Consider the following 21,017-nt stretch of genomic DNA (forward strand, 5'->3'; position numbering starts at 1 on the left):
ATGTTCTTTATATATTTAAGGACATTATTTTAAAAATCCATTATAATTTCTTCTTCTTGGCTCTAAGTAATGCTTAGTAATGATTGCTTAATTCTGTAAGAAAATTACCTAACATGTCAATTTGACTGAATGGTCAAGGGAAAAAAACATTGCGCTCTTGAATGCACTGGTTTGAATTCCATCTCTGTTGTTGTGACTTTGTCTTGAAATTACAGTTTTAGCAGATTACCATTTGAACAGCAGTGTATCATATATCATTATCAAGTCAATTACTAGTAATAGTTAGGCACCATCAAACAGTCCATATAAGTGGCAGAGTGGTCAAGGATGGACTACTCACAACGTTCCAGGAGGGGGAAGGTGCGTATTTCTGGATGAATTTGTTGTGCTAAAATGAGCATAATAAATACAATTCCTACATGATTTCGATAAAGTGGCATTTAAAATCTGTTCGGACTTTACGTTACGACATTTAGATATATAAGAGCAAAGAATCAGAATAAAAGTATCCGACATGGGAAAACTGGGCTCCCTCCCACTTCGTATCCGCCCACTTCATGATCCCGCGTGAAAACAGATGATTAACGTGTTTTTATAGTGTTGAGTGTCCTTTGATTTAGTTCATTTGACCCGACAAACAGACAGATTTCCAGTGCAGTGTTCACACACTGCAAGTAGCCCTATATCCAAAACGCGCGTGTCTGAACTTTAGCGCGTCAGCTTTGTACATTGCTCGAGTTTTACTCGGTCTAAATGTAACATGATGTCGACCTTGTCTGCTATGTCACATTGGCTTTTGAAAATATGAAGCTATCATAAGCTGTATTTAAATATCTTTTGTGCGCAATCACAACCGCAGGGTATCAGCAACGCCACCGTTCCTCCTCCCTGCCTCTGTCTCTGTCTCTCTTAGGGATTTAAAGTTCGACAAGCGGAAGATATTTGCGCTCAGACTTTGTAGAGACGCCAGTCGCTTTATCACTGCGTACTCTGCTGGCAGGAGTTATCAGACCTATAGACTTATATTCGTAGACTTATAGTTGCTATCAAGATACATTTATAGTCACACTTCCGTCTGAGACCTATGCAATGATACAAATGTATATTTTCCTTTTAAAGCTGTCCATCATATATCAGACCTTGGGAGAATTCACCGAAGGTAAGATCCTATACTTTATAAGACAATACGATATTTGACAATAATATATTTTGTGCTGTTTTTTGTTTATTATACAAAGCCATTTTCCTGAGCATAACGGGGAACATCGTTTTTATAGCCGTGATTTTGTTTATCTTTGCCATGCAATGAGCTTTTCCCCCAGAGCGGCTATAAGAAACGATTTGAATGTGTAGGCTGTTAAAGCTTTTCTCGTTTTGTGCGCTATCGATCAGTTCTTTTATGCGTTTGAGTTGCAAAACCTCGTTGCCTTTGGAAAGGTTTAATGTACTGGCAAATGAGCATAGAGTCCAAATACTTAGTTACTCAATGGTTTACTCAGCGAAGTAGCTCGTTTACTATCAAAGTTGTTCACTGTTCATCATGCCCTTTAAGCCTTTGAAGCAGTAGCCCAGTAATCTTAACAGAAGCCCAGTGACCCAGATTACTGAGTGCAAGCTCTCCAGCTGTGACGGTGCCCTAATGTGACCTTTTAACACAAGGCAATTACCTTTGGGTCGATTGTTCCACTCTGGAGGCAATACAGATGATGGAAGATAACATAAATCTTGTACTGCTGAAGCTATGTCAGTAAAGGTAATGGCTTGATTATAAATATGTATTCACATATTTTATAAAAGCAGTTCAGACCTGAACACATTTTGGCTGTCCAGCGGAGACTTGACAAGACTTGCATTTGGTACTCCGCAAAGCATTTACAATGTTTTCCACACACAAATTGGAACACGGTTGCTTCAAGAACAGCTACATAATGCTTTCCATGGCATAGGAGTGCAGACTGTATTGATGACTGTTGAGTCACAGTCTGGGTATGTTACAACGTTTGAGATTATAACCAAGTACACATTTTGAACGTTTAAATCTGTTTAAAGTAAGATTCTCCTCAGCCTCACACATATGAATATTTTCCATAATCATATGCATGGCTTGGGATCAGTTTCTTATTTGCGTAGACATGTCTCAGTCTGTCAAAGTCTAATGGACACCCAGTCTCACAGCAGTTTGTGGAATAGACACGAAATTTGGAATCTGTTAATGCGTGCTCATGGACACTAATATCCCAATCTTTTCGTGTCAGTGAGCACGATCTTTTTTTAATGTCACTCAGCACGACTTTCTTTTCGTGTCACTCAGCACGACTATCAATACACAGACTGCGTGTGTATTTGCACCTATAACTTTATATAGTTTTAACCTGATATCAAAACAAGTCGTACATAAATTAGGATGTGGCTGACTAACACCTTAAAAAAGGGGGAAATTGGTGTCAGTAAACACGAATAAATCGATTACAGCTTGTGACACAAATTCCTACGAGACGGTGTTGCATGTAAATGAACTCAGCTTTATATTGGCTTACATTATATTGTGTGCAGTATATCATATCTATATAGTGGTTAAAGGCCTCAAATATATTAAACATGCTGACATCATACGTAGTTGTCCTATTGATCTTTTGACATTCTAAGTTAAAGAAAAAGTTTTATTTCAAGAGACCTATCTTTAAAGATTTCGCAGTTATAGATTGAAACATTCCCAGAAAAGCTTTAAAGAGGTTTATGTGTGTGAAACTGGAAAACGTGTGTGAGAGGAAAAAATGATGGCGGTTGTGCTGCATGGAAAATAAAACTTCGCTCTAGTTCTGAGGCCACAGGATACTGATGATGCAGCTCATTTGCTGCTGTGATATGCCTGCCAATGTTTTGATTCTTCGGAATGCTTTGAATCTCTTGGAACTATAAGGTTACTTTTTTAATGTTTTCTCTCTCTCAGGCTCCGCCTCCAGTTACAATGACAATAATGAAGTGCACGAGGAGGAGACTTACTATACCCCGGAGTTAGATTACAAACGTAAGTATTGAAATTGGCTGCATAAAAGGTAGTTAGGAAATATAAGTTTAAAAAATATACAACTTTTTTCTTTACCAATAGATCCACAGTGGTGTCACATTCTTAAGCTGTCTCATGGGGAGGTATCTTGCTCTTCCCCCCGAGGTGGACGCCACCATAGCACACTTGGAACTCGCTGTTCGCTCTCCTGTGATCGAGGATATAAACGGTTAGGACGGTCATCTGTCCAATGCATGCCCAACCGCCGCTGGTCTGGAACCGCTGTCTGCCGGAGTAAGTGCACTTAAATCAAATAAAAGGTGGCACAGACGCCAGCCCATTCATTTATAAAAGCCATGTAATTTACCAGGTGCTGCAGAGTACTAAACAAAATCTATCCTTACATGAACCATGTGTTTCATTGCGTATATTATGTCTGAATCTCTCAGGGGTGCGTTGCCACGTTTTGCCTCTGGTGGACCATGGTATGTTCAGTTGTAGCCGTGGCTTTGTGGTAGACTCCAGGTGCGACTACACCTGCTTTGAAGGCTACCAGATTGAGGGAGATCAGTATCGTATATGCCAAGATGAGGGAAAATGGAGTGGCACAGAACCCACCTGTACAGGTGCAGTAAATAAAAAAGCAAATCTAGTCAGAAGTTAATTTAGCAACAGGGTCAAATTTAATGTGATCATTGTTCAGATTAGTTTCTTCTGGTTCTCACATAAACCACAGAGGAAACATTGTAAAATGTCCTAAAAATTGCATTGTTTCAGATCATGACCCACCCAAACTGAAATGTCCTTTGTCCAGAGTGAAGATAGCAGAACCTGGAAAGCTAACTGCCACAGTGTCTTGGGAACGCCCTGTTGCTAAGGATACTGCTGACAGATCGCCGCAGTATGTTCGGCATATTTTTCCAAAACCCATTCTGGTTTGTTTATGTCTAAACAGCAACTTACAATTTTTATCATTTGTCATTAGGGTCTTGAGAAATGGACTAGAATCTGGATCAGACTTTCCTGAAGGACTCCATGTTATTCGATTTAAAGCCTACGACCAGGCGCGCAACACAGCAACCTGCAAGTTTACAGTACATGTTGAAGGTATAGCTTAAATAAACAATGACAAATGCATATACAGCCCCCAAAAAATAGGAGATCATTTCAAATTTTCGGTAGAAATATTGTTAGTAATTACACAAAAATGATAATTTTACATAAAAACACAGAGCTATAAATAGTAGTAATTTATTTTGAAATAGTCTCTTAATCTTTGTTGTTTCACAGAATTTAACATCCTTTATACTGTGCCACAGATTCTTAAACTAACCTTTTCTTGCCTTCAGTGAGACGATGTCCAAAGTTAAAACCTCCTCTGCATGGCTATCTGACGTGCTCATCTGATGGCAATAATTTTGGGGCTATATGTGAATATCACTGTGAACCCGGATATGAGAGGATGGGGTTTGAAACTCGCGTCTGTCAGCTCAACCGTAGCTGGTCTGATGAAGCAGCCGAGTGTGTTTGTGAGTATCAGTTGTGTATTATTTAACTGAAATTATTTATATAAATATCAGCGTTAAAATGCATGGCTTTTTTATACAGTTATGGCCATTATATTATTGCTTTTAATTGCGTTTTCTTCTTTTCTAAATGTTGCATGATTTTTTTGTTAAAGTAATGAACATAAAAACAGATGTCAGGTCTGCTGGTGCTCTGCTTGACCAGTTTTATGAAAAAAGACGGCTACTGGTTGTGTCTACTCCAGATAATGCTAACCAACGCTACAAGCTTCAAAACGTTATGCTGCAGGTACATCAGATTAATCCTAACCACCTAAAACAAAAATATCACAAGGAAAAGTGTTGGTAGTTGTAACAATGTACACATGTACGTTGTTTTGCACAGAATGCTGAGTGTGGTCTTGATCTGCGACATGTGACTGTGATTGAGCTGTTAGGAACTCCTCCTCGAGCAGTGGGTCGCATCAAAGAAAAACGTCTAGAGTCTGAGGTCGTAGAGGGTCTTAGGTAACTTCCTTTATTGTGTTTACTTGTTAAATACTTTGCAGTTGTGATACTGGCAGATGACAACTGCAATGTTTTATACACACAGTCAAGTTCCAGCATATTGACTAATTTCTAATCATGACCAGGCCTTATTTTGATAAATCCCATATGAGGATCTTCAGAAACAAGATGTACGACTCTGCTGTTTATGTGCGTTGCTAATTTAAATGTAAAAAATAAACAATTGTTTTTTTTACAGACAGGCACTTTATATCTCTACAGCATACTTCACTATGGTGCTGCTTGACGAATATGGTGTGGATCGGGAGCGCTTTGTTAACCCCACCACCTCAGATGAGCTGTATACGTACATAGAGGAGTATCTCCTTACAGAAGAGGAACGGGATAGACTGGAGATGAACAGAGATTTCTGTGACTAATCTCAGATCAACTCCAGATAATTTCCCGGCTCTTCGGGCATGGTGATGTGGTGGGTGGGTGGGTGCTTGGGGGGGCTTTCCTCTATGTGAGACTTACTTCCGCTTACTGGAGCAAAAGACATCTCAACTGTCCTATGCTTTTAAAACTACACTTTAGAACTGTAGTGAAGGCAGAATGTGAATTAGTCTGGTTTTAATCTGCAGGCGGATGGCAAATCTTTAAATAAATATAATTCTAAAACATCTGTAATCCAGTAACAGCACACAGTATGGATTGTTTAAAATATTGAATATTTATTGTATGCTGGTAATTTTGTGTAGCGCCAACAAGAAAGTGCTCACAATGTTACACTAAACTACAGCATAATGACAAAATTAACTTTAAAATGAAAATCAAGATGTTATATGGACATACAAGTGCTCATTTAAAGTTAGTGTTATGAGTTAAACTAAAGCATTTACTGTGGCCATACATTTCAAATTATGTTGTATTTAAAAACATCCATCTAGCTGCAACAGTTAAAATAAATAAATACAATTAATGGATCTATACTGCCATTTTCCATTTCAGTTTGTTTGAATGTTTGTTAAAATACAAAATATGCATAACCCTTTAAAAACTTTCTTAAGTTTTGCCTATAGGAGTAGGAAACTTTCTTTCTTAAAAACTTGAGCGTGTTGTAGAGCAACACATAAACAGAGTTAATCAACCTGGTCTTTGATCCCTGGCTGGGTGTTATTAGACCAAGTTCTTACTTGCCCCTTCCCATGGATGAGCGCAGTGGAAGAGTGCCCTCTGCCCATGAATCTGGGTATTGCATCATCTTCTGCCAAAGCGAGAGCTCCTCCCCTGTTGAATCTGTCACCCATTCTGAATTTCCTTCATTCACAGTCACTGCAAACAACAGTTTCAGGTTATTTAGTATGCAAAATTTACTGAAGTACACTTAAATTGAATAAACTAATACATCTTGTGCAGACTCCCAAAAAGCTGATTTTATCAGGAAACCATTAAAATTATTATTAACTTAAAATAAACATTTATTATACAAAGAAAATGTGCTTGAACCTGCTCCCAAGCTGAGACGAACTCCTCCCAGGAAGTCATTGCTGGAGAGAGCCTCTCTGTCCCAGACGGTGAGCTCTAGACACATGTCCTTCAGCTGCTCCAGGCTCAGATCCTTAATCACAAATGTGTGGTCGTAATGTGGGTTTAATGTCTTCTTCACTACCTGAGTCTTCCTCTTTGAATGATTTTTGTTTTTGGATGGCAGCAGATACCTAAGGGATAGAATTATTATCATGAATAAAAAAAGAAAACTGTCAAAATAAAAGGAGAGGAAATGAACTTTTTGCAAACCCTTTCACGAAGGAATCACACGTGCGTCCAGATTTCATGGCGCTTAGATTTTTGGCCTCTTTGATCAACACGTGCAGTGCAGAACCCTCCTCCGATTTATTCTTTTTACCTTCTGTTTGGTGAAGAGACAATATTTTGATTTGTAAAACTGGAGCTGGGATCTTTCCAATAGTTTGACAAACGGGTTTTCTTACTTTTCTTCTTAGGACTCTCTGCATGTGTTGTATTTGCTGTGACATACTTCAGTGAAACCACCAGTTCTCCTCTGTATTGATCGAAGGGAGATGCTGCTGTGGATGCCTATGAAGACAAACAGCGGTTACCTTTTAAAGGTTATACTCAATAAAAAAACTTCAGTAACAGTAACCTAAACAGTTATTCCATAGAAGCGTTACCTTTCCGCTGAGAGCCATACATTCTTCATGCCCTGATTCAATGTCATGGTTGTACATTGGCACCTCCACCTCCCCCAGGAAGACATTGTGGCCAAAACGGTCATAGTGCCAAACTGATAGCTGTAGTCTGCGAGTCAGCAGCTGGGTACGAGTGATAGAATACTAAAACAAAAGAGAACAAAAGAGACATACAAAATGAGGTAGGAACATAACATGGCAAGCAGGGGATTGTTATGCAAGTGCTTTGTGCAGTTTGTACAGTGTTATAGCGTGCAGTGCAGAGTGTTTACTCTTGTTTAAACAGGGCAAACATTAAAACCAATATTTGACATTGTCACTTGGTGATACAGTAACCTATTACAGGCGTCAATGTTATGAAACGAGGAGTTCAGTGTTTTTATTAACTGTTACGAAAGCAGGGAATATACAGAAGCTATGGAAATGCATGGAGTGTCATGTAAATATTAACTCTAAAATACTTCCAGAGGACATTGATCCATACATTTAGTGTTTCCTTAAAATTGGGGTTGATGGTGTTACGCTTGATAGAGGTTTTCTTCTTTCCCTTGTCTGGGAGGAGGTAAGCCTTCACATACCTGTAGGATGTAACAATACAAGAAAAATGAACATGTGGGTTGATTTCAACAACTGTCTCGGAGTGATCTTCACTCTGAACCCAATGGTATGAACAAGGGATAGAAAACAACTACAACAGTCTCCTACATAGACTCTCTCAGGAAATCACATGGAAATCTGTTTTTGGCTCAAACTGTGTGGAGGCCACTTACGGGTTGCATTTCTTTTTTGCTGCATCAGCATAAGCCAGTCCTCTGCATTCATGAACCAGAATAGACAGACTCTGACTGGAATCATTGTAGCAGAGAGAGAAGCTAATATCCCCACTCACGTCCACACTGTCATAGTCTCCTGCTTCACTGTATACAGTCATCGTACTGCCCAATGTCATCTATAAAACCCAGCATATAAGTAAAATATTCAATTTTCCGCAATTTATTTATTTGTATTAAGGGATTACCGTTGAGCTTCGCAGACTTCCGTAACCATCACTGTATTTCTGTCTATGTATATTCACCAAAGTGTCAATGTCTTCCTCCTCTTCCTCATCATCCTGATGAAACATGTATGTATATCAGTATAGTCACTATACATTCAAATGTTTAACAACATTAAGGAAATCAACTTACAGCATTAAGGCCAGGAACCGACTTGCTCCTGTCTCCCATTGAGGATGCAGCGGTTTTTGTTCCATCTTCACGCAAATCAAGGGTGGACGCTGGTTTAATTTCTATAAGGAAGCACACTCATTTAAAACAAAGAATGAAATGTGATTAGATTCAATGTACGTTGGGTTGAACCATTGGGACTCCAATGGTGTTATTCCAATGTCCAATGAGATAATTTTCCATAGCATCTTGCTTTAAGGGATAGTTTACACAACCCGTTCACATCATTTACTCACTTTTATGTCACCTGTGTGACTATTTTCTAAAGAACACAAAAAGAGGTTTTGAGAAACGTTGGTAACCAAACAACATTGGTCCCCTTTGACTTCCCTTATATGGCCACAAAACCACTGAGACATTTCTCAAAATATCGTCTTTTGTGTTCTACAGAAGAAAAGGTCATATACAGGTTTTGAACGACATGTGGGTGTATACATACACAACATAATTATCTCTTTAATGGAGTCAAGTCAATCTGGCATATATTTCTAAGAATTTACCTGATAGTTTGTGCACTCTTCTGACACTTTTCTTAAAAAGCCCATCCACATCTTGCAGAGAGTCGGGGCAGGCTTTCATGTGATGAATTAAAGATGCCTTATTTTGGATTGAGAATGGTTAAATATGTAAGAGAACAGACACAGATAAACTGGGAAAGGGAAAAAAAATGTATATACATGATGAAAGAACATAAAAACAAACCGTCTCATTGGTCGGGGTGGAGGTTGCAGGGCTGTCATTGTTAGCAGTGGCGGCCAAGCTGGAAACTGTGGAGCCGGTTGGACTAATCTTAGCTGTCACTTCCTCTTTTCTATGCAAATCAGATGTTTGCATTACATTTTACATCACTAGTCATGGATTTCTGCATCTCTGACTAAGGTCTTACCTCTGCATCTGGGGGGTATTGTGTGATGATTCAGTCTCTGTGTTGTTGCTGCCCAGACTGGCTTTCTCTGCTGATTCTGTTTCACTACGTTGTTGCTCTTGAACATCAAGTCCATCGATAGGCTCAAGAGGCGAGCTGAGGGAAAAACAGAGGAAACCACTGTATGAAAGGGTTTCTACTGTATGAAATCGATCTATCTGTCTGCCCTGTAATGGGCCATTGTGTAATTTTTGGTGGCATCTAATGGCGAGGTTGCGAATTGCAACCAACAGCTTGCTCCACCCTCCCTTTCAAAGCACTACAGCAGATCTCACAGCACTAAGATGTCCGCTTCTTTGCCGCATGAGATAACAGATTTACAAAACTCGATTTGTATAGCTGTTTGTCCGTTTAGAGCTACAGTAAAAACAGCTTGGGGCCCGCGATCTATGTAGACAGAAATAGCTCATTCTTAGGTAATCAAAACATAACACTACACTATGTAAGGTCTTTATACACATTGGAAGACATAGTTACGTATATTTTAGAGCATTTCTGTCAATAGATCCTTAAAAAAAAGAACACACTGGACCTGTAAATGACAATTTATTAAAGAAGAAAAATAAAACATTGTAAAGAAAAGCATTTTATTGTTTGATCAGTTGAAACATGTGATTATATTATTAGTGCCCATGATGACACACCTCTTGTGTGCCAGCGCAACGTCTTTTAATCGAGGTTTGGGTACAGGCACAGCCTTGCAAGAATTCAAGTCACTGTATAGTAATTCCCCAGCTGTCTCACGCTTGTTACCTGGAACAGAGATTCAAAACAGGGAAGTGGCAACAAAGCAGTGCATAATGATTAAACCCACAAGACCGACAGCTTTTTGTTAGACTATGAAATCAATTAAATTGATTAAGAAATAACATTTAGAAATTCAATTAAACACAACTAACAAGACTAATGCAGGTTTTTACATCCCCCCACTCTATCTCGCTTTCCTTAACATAAAAAGAACAAATCTACTTCCCACCCACTGCACTCTCTGGCATCTGTCAGGCTTCCTCTACTTACATCCAGGCCTCTTCCTGAGGGAAACTCGGACTAAAACGTGTCCAGGAGCTGCACAGAAGCGGTTAACTTTCTCGTCAAAGAACCAGTCTCCAGTGCTCATCTTCAGATCGCTGCATTAAAAAAAACATGCAAGTCAAAGTTCTGTTAAACATTAACCTTTACCATTAAGCAAGGTCCTCATTTTCCAGTTCAATGTGCCTCTTAATAGTAGTGTTTTACATGGCCTGAGGCCCAACAGAGGAAGCTAGAAGGGGTACACACTCACATCTCCTTGGAACACACTGTGCACACCCAAGATCCATTGGGTCGAACAGATTGACATTTTTTGCAGACGTAATGTTTACATGCCCTGCACTGGCTACTGTTGCGGGACAGAAGGCTCATGGACTCCTGGCAGCGGCCACAGCTGTGTTCACTGTATTTCCCACTGCTACGCTTGGCCCCCTTTCTTCTGATTTCCAAAAATTCAACTTTCAGCCTCCTAAGAGAAGACAAATTATTTTATGGATTAGATTCTCCAGATTTTATATTTTAACATCCATTCATATATGATAAATGACAAGGTTTTAAAAAACATACTGAATACTTTTCTTATGTTCAGAAATGATGGATAATGCTTAAAAAATTTTAAATTAACTCTAGATCATACAAATACAAAAGTTTGAATGTTTTTTTATTATATGTGAAACTATTGAAATGGTTGCATTGGACCAGCATATACTGAAACTCCTTTAAGACTGCTGAATAAAATAATCTAAGAAATATTCGATTGGTTTAAAATTCTCTGGGCACTGCTTAGCTAAAATACCTTTATTTGTAAACTTTCCTATTTTTCTAAATTGTAAAAAATATAAGTAGTAAATTGTTAGAATAAGAATCTGTTTTTCTAGTATTTATTTATTTCTAGTATAAATGCTTGGTGGGAGTGACCCTTCACTCACTTCACACGGAGCTCCTCCAAGCGTCTAAGGTCCTCGTCGCGCTGTAGGACTGCCAGTATCAGATCTTGCTCAGAGTTTGTCAGGGTGGACACATTGATCTCCATGTTCTGTACCATCCTCAGGTGTCAAATCCTGCTTCTATGGAACGATAAAACAAACAACTATAGTAACTTGGTCTGCTGCATTAAATCAACATATTCTTTCTTATGTCAACATACAGATTATAGAAATTTGCTGACGACAATACTTAATCTGGACCCACCAAATGCGCATGCGAGATGTGAACGCGCACCATAGTGGTTTGTTTTTCAACTGAGCCACCATGATCAAATGGACCAATGTAACAATGTCTTTAGTACTTTTTTGGACCTTGACAACAACTATAACCATTATGTCTATGAGGAGGCCTGAAAATCTCTCGGATGTCACCTAAATATCGAAAACGCCAGGAGGTCTCAAAACATGTTAAATGCATGTGGGTGAGTAAAAAAAAGAAATCACAACTTACCCTTTAAGAAGATATTAAAGCACTGTGGTATAAATCTTCATTCAAAAGCAAGAATGTGTCCTTTTCTTCTCAGAGTGAGGGAAAGAAAGGACAAATATATGAGTTACACAAATAAGGGAGTCCCTGCTGTTTGTAAAAAGGGTAGAGACTTGGATACAGGGCAGAACTGACAAAAAGAAGGCGTGACCTTTCTTGATGCCTTCGTGCAGCGTGGATGTCAGAGATGCTCACACATCCCTGCAGGAGGTGAGTAATTAATGTAGACACAAGAACCCCCGAGACATACAGATCAACATGCAAATCTGTTAGCTAGCAATGCCAATATGACAGATATTCCCATTTAAGTATCTACCACACAGAGCTTAGACTGGACATAATGCAAAGTTCGAAGTCGATCACAACCTTGTGTGCTTATTAAGCATCAAAATACTATAAAATGAATTTAACTTATTGTGAAGTATTGTTATCATAAAAACCAGGCGCCATATAACAAAAACATCTCACGTCTGAAATAAAGATCTGCCAAATGCAATGTTCGAAATTATTTAGAAATTTAAATCAGGATATTTTATAATACAACCTGGAATTAAAATTAAATAATAATAAATGACAAAACAACCACCTTGAATTTACGAGCATGAGAAAACCATGTTGTCTAGATTTGCTCATGGGCAGATGGGGCACAAAAGTAAAAAACGAAGTGAATGGCCAGAAATAAAGAAACAAAAACAAAATGTTTTGGTGGGAGGATAGGGAAGGAGAGCATGAGAACCCTGTTTGGATTTGATTGACTGCACATTAATGAAATGTATGTTTTTGGGATTAAATAGCTAAAGGGCAACAGGGTAAAGAGTCAGAGCCATGGAATGCCTTTAGGAAAAATAACATGCAGTCACCTTATCACAAAGAGTTACCGCCCTTAAAGGACACACGGCCATGGGTGGAGATCTTTAGCAAACCTAGTTTGTTTTAAATGATGCACTTTTAATGATTCGGACAAAATTTTATTTGAATCGAACTGGTGACAAAAGTGTGAGAAAGGACATAATATAACATAATAATCAAGCAACCTTCAATTAAAACTGGTTTAGTACATATCCAACGAAACATGACCCTCCGTGGCAAACTTTTCCTCATTCTATAAATGTTTTTAGAGGATTAAAATGAGTGCTGTGAATTGACCTTCCTACAGCAGCTACTGATATATGATTTGTTAGAGACAGTGTGCAACACGCAATAATACTTTGTATTATTAACTAAATAGAAAGTTGTCTGTTTTAATATAAAAACAACTATACAAACTGACGTAGGCAAAAAAAGGCTAATATTGCTCTTGTTTGAGAAGGCAACAGATTGAGGAAAATAAAACACAAAATGTTACCGTTATTTCTTTATGATAAACGAACACACAGAGTAAATGTTAATGAATAGTGAAATAATAGAGAAACATAGTAGCTCACAGGGAAGGAAGCCTTGTGCTTAAGCGCAATACAAACAAACAGCGCATACAAGTAAAAATAACGCGTCTCTGTAAAACACAGCTCAAACGATACAATTCTACTCAAATTCACGAGTACGAACTTTAAGACTTACCGGTGGAGCAGGATTTCCCACAACTTTTCACTTGTTCCCAGCGTGCAGACTCCCTGACTTTTGAGGCTTTGCCAAGTAAAGCTCCTCTAGGAACGTAAGCAAACTTTGCAGCCCTGCGCGTCACAGACGCGACCACACCGTGGAACAGGTGCGCGTTCGCGATGCGCGCAAACAACAGCGTTTCCTCTTGTGTCGATGTGTTCTTTAGAAAAGTAAAACCATGCTTCTTTGCCCTACAAACCCAGAAAATTAACTTAATGTTGAGAATAACCAATTTAATATCGATTCAATGTTAAATTAATTATCTTTTCAATGCGGCTCATGTAAAAATCATTAAAACATATGCACATTAACCCTTTATCTATGTCAACTATTGCACATCTGTTTTTTGATATTTAAACCCTTGGGATTTGTTTGATTTCAGCCTTATAGAACTGTTTATTTTGTCTGTCCTTTAGGAAAAATTACCAGTTTTAGGAGCTGGGTAAAATGAAATGAAATGCTCTATAATATACATAAAATAACACATTTGATTTAAACGATATTCAAATCATTTAATGGTGAATTATTATATCATAAAAACAAAGTTTTGTGACCAGATGGTAAAAAAAGACCAAAGGAATTACAGACTGAGGGTTTTATTAAAATAATTATATATACAGTATATTATTATAAATGTTTGCATGTGTTGATTAGAGAGGTCTACACTCCAAATCCAGTACCACATGACTGATATGTGGTGCGTATGTTTTAACATGTTCTATATGCCTGATGTCTGTCGTCCATTTGTCCCCAGCGACGTCGGACAACAGTGTACAGATGCGGCTTCCAGTCTCTCTAGCCCAGGCTGTCCACACTTCCATATCTCTCTGGCTCTTCAGAGGTGATTGCTCAACATCCATAGCAGATGCATTTTCAGGTGTTTCATGGTGCAAGGGTGTTGTGACGTTTTGGTGGATATGCAGTATTCCTCCAGTGCGTTTCTTAAGCAGACGGCATGCCATGGGCCAACCTTCCTCCGAACTCGGAATGAGGCCCAAATTCACACGATCAGCAAAATCACTTAGAGGAAGCTACGAATGATGTGCAATGGGTAAATTAATTAAACAGATTTATTGTACTGCATTAATTTCAGATGTACATTTGGACATTTTTTACACTGTATGTTTTGTATGGTAGCATTCTCATAATTACATTGCTTTATTAGTTACTATATTAACTTTTATGTGGTATAAATTCGCATGATGGAAAAAATTATAAGAGTCAGAAATGAAACAATACAAATGTTTCTTTTATTTTTTATTGTACAGAGTATAATCTTCACCTGTCTGTTGTCTCCCTGATGGACGGTGCAGCGGTCTGACACACCATTGATCTGCAAGTTTCTGTGAAGAGCCTTTACTGCATCTGGATTCCATTCACAAGCATGCACATGTGAAGCATTGGCATGTACCAGAAATGGAAGAGTGAAGTAGCCAATCCCTGAAGTAGAGCAAAGATGATGCATTTAAGTTTTCAACTAAAAACCAAAAAAAGTCTCAAATGGTAAATACACAGCATTGCTTTTACCTGCATATAGGTCAACCACAGTCTCGCCACTGCAGTCCAAAGAGGCTATTCTGAGCTTCTCTGTAATATTCCCAGAAGAGAACATGCACTTGGTGATATCGAACTCATACCTAAAATTTCACGCAGACAAATAAGTTTAAATTTCCTATTTTAAAAACACTTTTGTCATAAAATGACATCCTACGAGTTACCTGATGTGGTTATCGATGTGTGTTACATAGCTGCTGTCTCCTAAAAGCATTGTCACTATGGGTGTGCGGTACCCATCCTGTGAAATCTTTTTAATTTGTGCTAGACGTTTCACTCCCAGGATCTGGGCAACCAAGTTCCAGAATTCAGGTCCTAAAGTAAATCACAAGTTAGCATATATTTAAGAAACATGTTTTATGTATGCAATGCTTCTTGTTGCAAAATATATTTGCACCAATAACTATTATAATACAATATTGGAAATAAATAGAGAAACCAGAAAACAACATTTTAAACTCACCAATTTCTCTCCATATTGTATTGGAAAAGCAACTGTCGCCAAAGAGGACCAGATCTCCATGGCACTGCCATCGACTAGGAATATCTTTCTCAAGATCCACACTCCATGTCTCCCCTTTGGAAACTAACAAGGACTTTGCAGTCTCTATCAGCCTCTCATTGAAAGACTTAACTTTTCCCTTCTTTGATAGTGGGGGAGCCTTAAAAAACATGTATTTTACATGTACCTATTAACAATTTCTTACCTGCTCAATGTTAACAAAAATATGCATACCTGTATATCAACAATTTCACAAAAGCTGTCCTCCTCTGCTATATATTCCTTTAGTGCCACCAGATCAAGGCGTTTCAGAGCTGATGCCACCACTGGAAAGGTTACAGTCCCGTCTGCGTGTTTTTGAGTACAGTATCTTAGCTCCAGAACACCTTGCGACTGCAGGTATTTCCTGGTAAACAGGTCGATTAATATTAATACCAAATATTACAAACATTTTAATAAATAAAACACACAAATACAAACCGACTTAGTTTTAACTCACTTGTACAGTTGTGCATGGCGCTGCGGCACTTTCAAACACGGAATTACAACCATTGTCTGCAAGGCGTGAGAAAACGCATCAAAATATTTCCTTGATCTAACCAAACATCCAACTTGCATTAAAAGCTTTCAGACAAGCATCAACGTTTTACGAAACACACTCGCCTTCGACTGAGATCGTTCTTTGACGGTTGCTTGCTTCTGGTCGGAATTATTTAGTGTTGCACGCGTTTGCAAACAGTAGCAAAATAAAATAGTTTAGCTGAGGCTTTATTGATTAAGTGCATCTCCATATGGTTTACCTGCGTTTTATATACTAATAATAATAACTACAACAACAATAATATATAAGCTTAATAAACAATGAAACTCCCTCTGATTACATCCCTGAATCGATAGATGGCAGCATACTTCAACTTTTACCGCGAAAAACGTGCGCATGTTGCCGAAGGAATTTTATCTGTCCAATCACAGCACACTTAGATCGCTGTAAACAGCATTGGAATCCATAAGGTAAGGAGAAGTGTCGTTTTTTTTGTTAAATGACTAATAAACATGGTTCTACTGCATACATTAAAGTATTAGATGTCATACTAACTAACTATGTATGTATATAAGTTACTTGTATTCATTCAAATCACATTCGTAACAGTTACGACTTTTAAACACTGTGCCCATTGTTTCACTAGATGTCTGCAAACAGCTGTGTTACATCTGTCCGGCTTGACTCCATCAAACAAGCGGTCAAACCAGAGGTTCACTTGTTACCTTGTGAAATAGAGCATGACGGACCTGCTGAAGTCTCTAAATTTTTCACTCCTACAATGAAGGAACGCAAACACGGTTAGCCCTACACCACTACAGTGTTTTAAACAATATGTCTTACCAGATTCAGACATTTGATATTATGTTCTGCAGAAGTGTCCGTGTCATTCAGAGGTCGGGGGATGAAGGGACAAGAATTAAACTGCCCACAAGGATACACAGGACTGGTGCTGAAGGAGGTTCAGAGGCCCGCATCAGATCAAGAGGTTTCCAACTGTCCTTTACTTTTTCATTTACTGAGAACTTGGAGCTATCAAAATAATGCTTAAGTGATCGTTATAAATGTGTATTTTGCTGACTTCTCAGGACAGAATAGTCAAAGTGTCTTCAGTGTTCCATAATTTCACATACTGGAATTTGGAGACACCACCAACAGCTGATGATGGAGTTGTGATGGCAATGGAATGGCCTCTGCTAGCACAGGCAGTGAGTAACACTTCATAAAATGCTTTTTTTAAAGTAACTACAGTTTTAAAGTGATGTAAATTACGTGCATTATTGATTATTTAGTTAATTAATGTATATGTCTTTTTGTAGATACATGGACCAGTGGACAACTGACATTCTTTGTTTTGTAAGGAAGACACCCACCTACTTTTCAAGTACACTGCTACAAATAATAAATGTGAAATGTCCTTTTTTGCAAGACCGAACCGCACACACTGACCTACTGGCTTATGGTTTTGACAAACATTTTAACTGAACTGATGTTGGAGTAAGATTGTAATATGATAATCAAATTATTAAAATGTCTTGTTTTATTATTTTCCCAGGTGATGACTTTAACTTATTTGGCTTTTATTTATAAGTAAATGATAAAATAGTTTTTAGCTCCCCATTTTAAAGGAAAATAAAGAGCAATGGCACTAAAGACTATTTTAATTCAATAAATATCAAAACTTTTTACCATGTAAGAAACAAAATGCACAAAAAACATGCACAGCAAAACTCTTTATAATAATGATACAATCTGCTGCCATGAATCTTGATGCTTTAAAGTACCTTATAAGAGAAAAAATTACAAATAGAACAATAAAGAATACTTTGATCAATAAAGAAACTGTATAATTCAGCAAAACACCACTATAAAAACTTATTTGACATAAGTTTGTGTTCTGAAACCACTCTTAAAAATGTCATATTCACTTGAACTTATATTTCCATTCTCGAGGAAATATTCAGATCAAAGAAACAAAGATATAAAAAGGACACTTGTAAATAAGAAAATATAATGCGATTGTCCACACTAAATAAGTCACAATGATGTATAATCAGAACAGTAATGCAAAAAATATCCATTGGTTATTAAAAGCAATTGACTTCTGAGACCAAGGGTCTACGTCTGGGGAGCATGAGGAGGGGGCGGCGACGGAGGAGGATCAGACTCAAATCTGGTGCGTTTTATTGGCAGGCCCTGATCGTGTGCCTTTCTGATGTGTCTGTACAAATCTCCAGACTGTGTGTAACTACGATAACAGTAGCTGCACTCATATGGGCGCTCCCTAGTATGTACAATGGCATGTCTTCGCAGGGTGTAGGCACAGGAAAATGTCTTTCCGCACGTGTTGCAAGTAGGTACATCCTCTACGTAGTTCCCTAGAGAGTCCTGAAGTTCCTCAAGATACATGACCTGCTGCTCAGACTGTGAATTGGTTGGAAAAAGGGATGATGGGAAACCGGAATTATCTGTTGCAGAGGAATTAGGACCTTGTGGTGAAGAAGGTAAAGAGAGGGGTTCTTGATGGGGTAGGTGAATTAAAGTGTGTGCAGGTATGAGTTGCATGGCAGTGAGCTCCTCAACGTCGTGGCTGTTATCATCATAATCATCCACGTGATCTGAACCTGTATTTCTGTTCTGACTGTTATCAGTGACCATAGTATCGTCCGTTTCATCAGATTCTTCATCAGAAATCACAATGGCCTCCACTTTCACCTTCACATTATCCTCAAGTTTCTCGCCTGTTTCAAGTCTATCAACTTCTGATGGGTCTTTTGAGGTCTGGGAAAAAAGCTTTTTACCTTTATTACTACTTTTAGTAGTGTCCCCCTTTCTTTCAGTTCGGCTCTGCATGTGTGGTGATGGCCCTGGATTTTCAGTACACGGTCCTTTATTCTGAAATCGATTCGATTTTGCTGTTGGACTCTGCTGACAGTTTGCTTGAGCAAACATGTTAGGCGCATTAGACACAGCGTGATCTTGGGCAGTGGTGCTGTTGTCTACAATGCTCAGTGTCGTTGCTCCGTTTACAACAGTTTGAGTCTCTGTGCTCGTCTGAATAATTTCTGTTGAACTGCACAGACTTGAAAGTGCAGACTCAAGGCTGGCTGATCTTGCGGGTACTCGTGTCGTGTCAGTCCTAGATGAGGAACTATATGCAGGCAAACTTGGACAAGTATTGCCAATGGGTGGCTGGGAGTCCATTCCTAGCTGGGTACTGTCAGCCATCTCTGAACTTTCCACACCACTTTGTGTGAGAAGACCAGCCACCCCTGTTTGTGTCTCCATCTTGGTATCAGCATAAAATGACATCTGTTGGCTGTACTGCGGACAGTGTGTTACAGAGGATGAAAACGCCGGATTTCCAACGGTTAGCGCTCCATCTCTTCCTGATCTCCTTCCTGTCTCAGCAGCAGGTACATCATCTGGACCATCAAGCCCTCCTATGATCTTAGCTAACTCATTTGATCCAACGTCAACCCTTGTGCTGTCTGCTTCGGCCAGTCCACGACCCTGTAGTCTTTTCTTACAAACTCGAACCACATCATTCATATGTAAGAAGCTGGCAGCAGCGAGCACGTCCTCTGGAGGGGGGTGGGCTTCTAGTCGCAGCACTCCCTCATACATAAAATCGAGAAGCAACCCAAAGGCTTGAGGTGTCACTATATCACCATTTATAGACACTGTGTCTCTCTGTGGTCCTCCGTTGACTGTGCTGGTATTACCTATAGACTGATCCGAGTAGAACATGTGGAAGAACGGGGAAAAAGATGCCAACACAGCCCGATGAGCTACAAAGCGAGTTGAGCCGACCTGCACAGTAGAGTCACAAAGGAAACCTTGCAGACGCTGGGAGCGCAGGGTAGTTAAGAGCTGCTGACTGTGTTCTGGAAAATCCATTTCTACTGACAACCTATAACTGAAATAAAAGCAGAATTATGTTTATTAATGTTGTACTTTAACTTGCTCATTAATAAATTAAATCAGTTTACACTAAATATAACTACAATGAAACGTAGAATAGAGGAAAAAATGGTTTTGACTCACAGAATTGTCAATGAACAGACAGTCTCCACACCCACTTTAAGATCAGGTCCTATTCACTGTCATATGACCGCATTAAAACTATTAAAAATATCGACTCTCAAAACACTTTATCGATCAAACACACCGAGTTAAAATGATCATAGGATTGTAACGAATGTATTACACGTCTATTCATGTTCTAAATACATACATACATTAGTTAAAACCATTTTGTGAAAGCTGCTTTATTCGTATTATTTGTAAAGAGCGTCGTGTTATGGTTGGATAACTAAACCATACCTTTACCAGAACACCGCATGCCAAACTCTAAAACAACGAAGCGTGTCATTAAAATATGAGCTACATCACGGTTTAAAAAAGTAACAATTTGTTTTTCAAGATAAACAGATACGATCAGAAATGTTTTTCATCAGAACAATACATCACGAACACACACACTTCGACGTGTAATGTGTTAAAGTAATGCGAAGACTCTGCTCTGCCATCTACTGGCGTGGAGGAGAGGCGAGAAACGCAAGCAAGGCAACACAACTACAACAACGCAATATAATTTATTTATCGCCTTTTTCATGTGATAAGAAGTACACAAACCACATTGTTGACACAACTCTACCAACACAAAAAATAAATACTAATTATGATAATTCCTTTGTAAACTTGAATCCACACAATTCTGGCTAAATTAAATATGTAAGAATTTTGTAATTATTCATAATTTCATTAAATTGTTACACAAATGACACTGCAAAATATAATAACGAATAAAGGTACTACGGTAGAGTAAACAAGGGGAAAACCTAAAAACAAAAAAGAACAAATACTTAAAAATAAGATACTTATAGTGTGCTTTCATTTAAACAGGGGCAGTGAAGTATCATAAAACGGCCTG

General features: G+C 38.5%; 5 protein-coding genes across 7 annotated transcripts; 2 read left to right on the plus strand and 3 right to left on the minus strand.

The window, feature by feature from the left end:
* Positions 1-651: 651 nt before the first annotated feature.
* srpx2 (sushi-repeat containing protein X-linked 2) lies at positions 652-6,010 on the plus strand. Its single transcript, XM_079479985.1, has 10 exons — positions 652-1,159; positions 2,951-3,028; positions 3,110-3,301; positions 3,457-3,633; positions 3,785-3,908; positions 3,993-4,114; positions 4,357-4,536; positions 4,689-4,822; positions 4,919-5,040; positions 5,279-6,010. Exons 1-10 carry the CDS (start codon positions 1,090-1,092, stop codon positions 5,457-5,459), a joined length of 1,380 nt encoding a protein of 459 aa, XP_079336111.1. The 5' UTR covers positions 652-1,089; the 3' UTR covers positions 5,460-6,010.
* sytl4 (synaptotagmin-like 4) lies at positions 5,732-13,621 on the minus strand. Its single transcript, XM_079479984.1, has 18 exons — positions 13,443-13,621; positions 11,850-11,914; positions 11,342-11,479; positions 10,666-10,881; positions 10,401-10,510; positions 10,028-10,136; positions 9,345-9,479; positions 9,161-9,269; positions 8,959-9,055; positions 8,420-8,520; positions 8,251-8,343; positions 8,003-8,181; positions 7,717-7,810; positions 7,215-7,376; positions 7,014-7,119; positions 6,820-6,931; positions 6,529-6,740; positions 5,732-6,354 (listed from the first exon to the last, which is right to left on the minus strand). Exons 3-18 carry the CDS (start codon positions 11,455-11,457, stop codon positions 6,212-6,214), a joined length of 2,094 nt encoding a protein of 697 aa, XP_079336110.1. The 5' UTR covers positions 11,458-11,479; positions 11,850-11,914; positions 13,443-13,621; the 3' UTR covers positions 5,732-6,211.
* A 211-nt stretch (positions 13,622-13,832) lies between these two features.
* On the minus strand, positions 13,833-16,452 carry trmt12 (tRNA methyltransferase 12 homolog). Of its 2 annotated transcripts, XM_079479718.1 has the most exons (8): positions 16,204-16,452; positions 16,040-16,095; positions 15,775-15,946; positions 15,502-15,700; positions 15,203-15,353; positions 15,012-15,121; positions 14,767-14,924; positions 13,833-14,515 (listed from the first exon to the last, which is right to left on the minus strand). In XM_079479718.1, exons 2-8 carry the CDS (start codon positions 16,090-16,092, stop codon positions 14,135-14,137), a joined length of 1,224 nt encoding a protein of 407 aa, XP_079335844.1. In that variant the 5' UTR covers positions 16,093-16,095; positions 16,204-16,452; the 3' UTR covers positions 13,833-14,134. The 2 variants fall into 2 exon arrangements, with proteins under 2 accessions (XP_079335844.1, XP_079335843.1); XM_079479717.1 differs by lacking the exon at positions 16,204-16,452 and having other exon boundaries at positions 14,067-14,515; positions 16,040-16,196.
* A 10-nt stretch (positions 16,453-16,462) lies between these two features.
* On the plus strand, positions 16,463-17,937 carry rnaseh2c (ribonuclease H2, subunit C). The gene is made up of 5 exons (XM_079479721.1): positions 16,463-16,551; positions 16,728-16,881; positions 16,957-17,069; positions 17,170-17,289; positions 17,401-17,937. Exons 2-5 carry the CDS (start codon positions 16,728-16,730, stop codon positions 17,422-17,424), a joined length of 411 nt encoding a protein of 136 aa, XP_079335847.1. The 5' UTR covers positions 16,463-16,551; the 3' UTR covers positions 17,425-17,937.
* zbtb3 (zinc finger and BTB domain containing 3) lies at positions 17,648-20,623 on the minus strand. Of its 2 annotated transcripts, XM_079479720.1 has the most exons (3): positions 20,408-20,560; positions 20,129-20,184; positions 17,801-20,000 (listed from the first exon to the last, which is right to left on the minus strand). In XM_079479720.1, exon 3 carries the CDS (start codon positions 19,979-19,981, stop codon positions 18,200-18,202), a length of 1,782 nt encoding a protein of 593 aa, XP_079335846.1. In that variant the 5' UTR covers positions 19,982-20,000; positions 20,129-20,184; positions 20,408-20,560; the 3' UTR covers positions 17,801-18,199. The 2 variants fall into 2 exon arrangements, with proteins under 2 accessions (XP_079335845.1, XP_079335846.1); XM_079479719.1 differs by having other exon boundaries at positions 17,648-20,000; positions 20,129-20,623.
* Between the last annotated feature and the right edge of the window lie 394 nt (positions 20,624-21,017).

The sequence above is a fragment of the Barbatula barbatula genome, assembly GCF_947034865.1.
Source record: "Barbatula barbatula genome assembly, chromosome: 18".
In the NCBI taxonomy this organism is placed as follows: domain Eukaryota; kingdom Metazoa; phylum Chordata; class Actinopteri; order Cypriniformes; family Nemacheilidae; genus Barbatula; species Barbatula barbatula.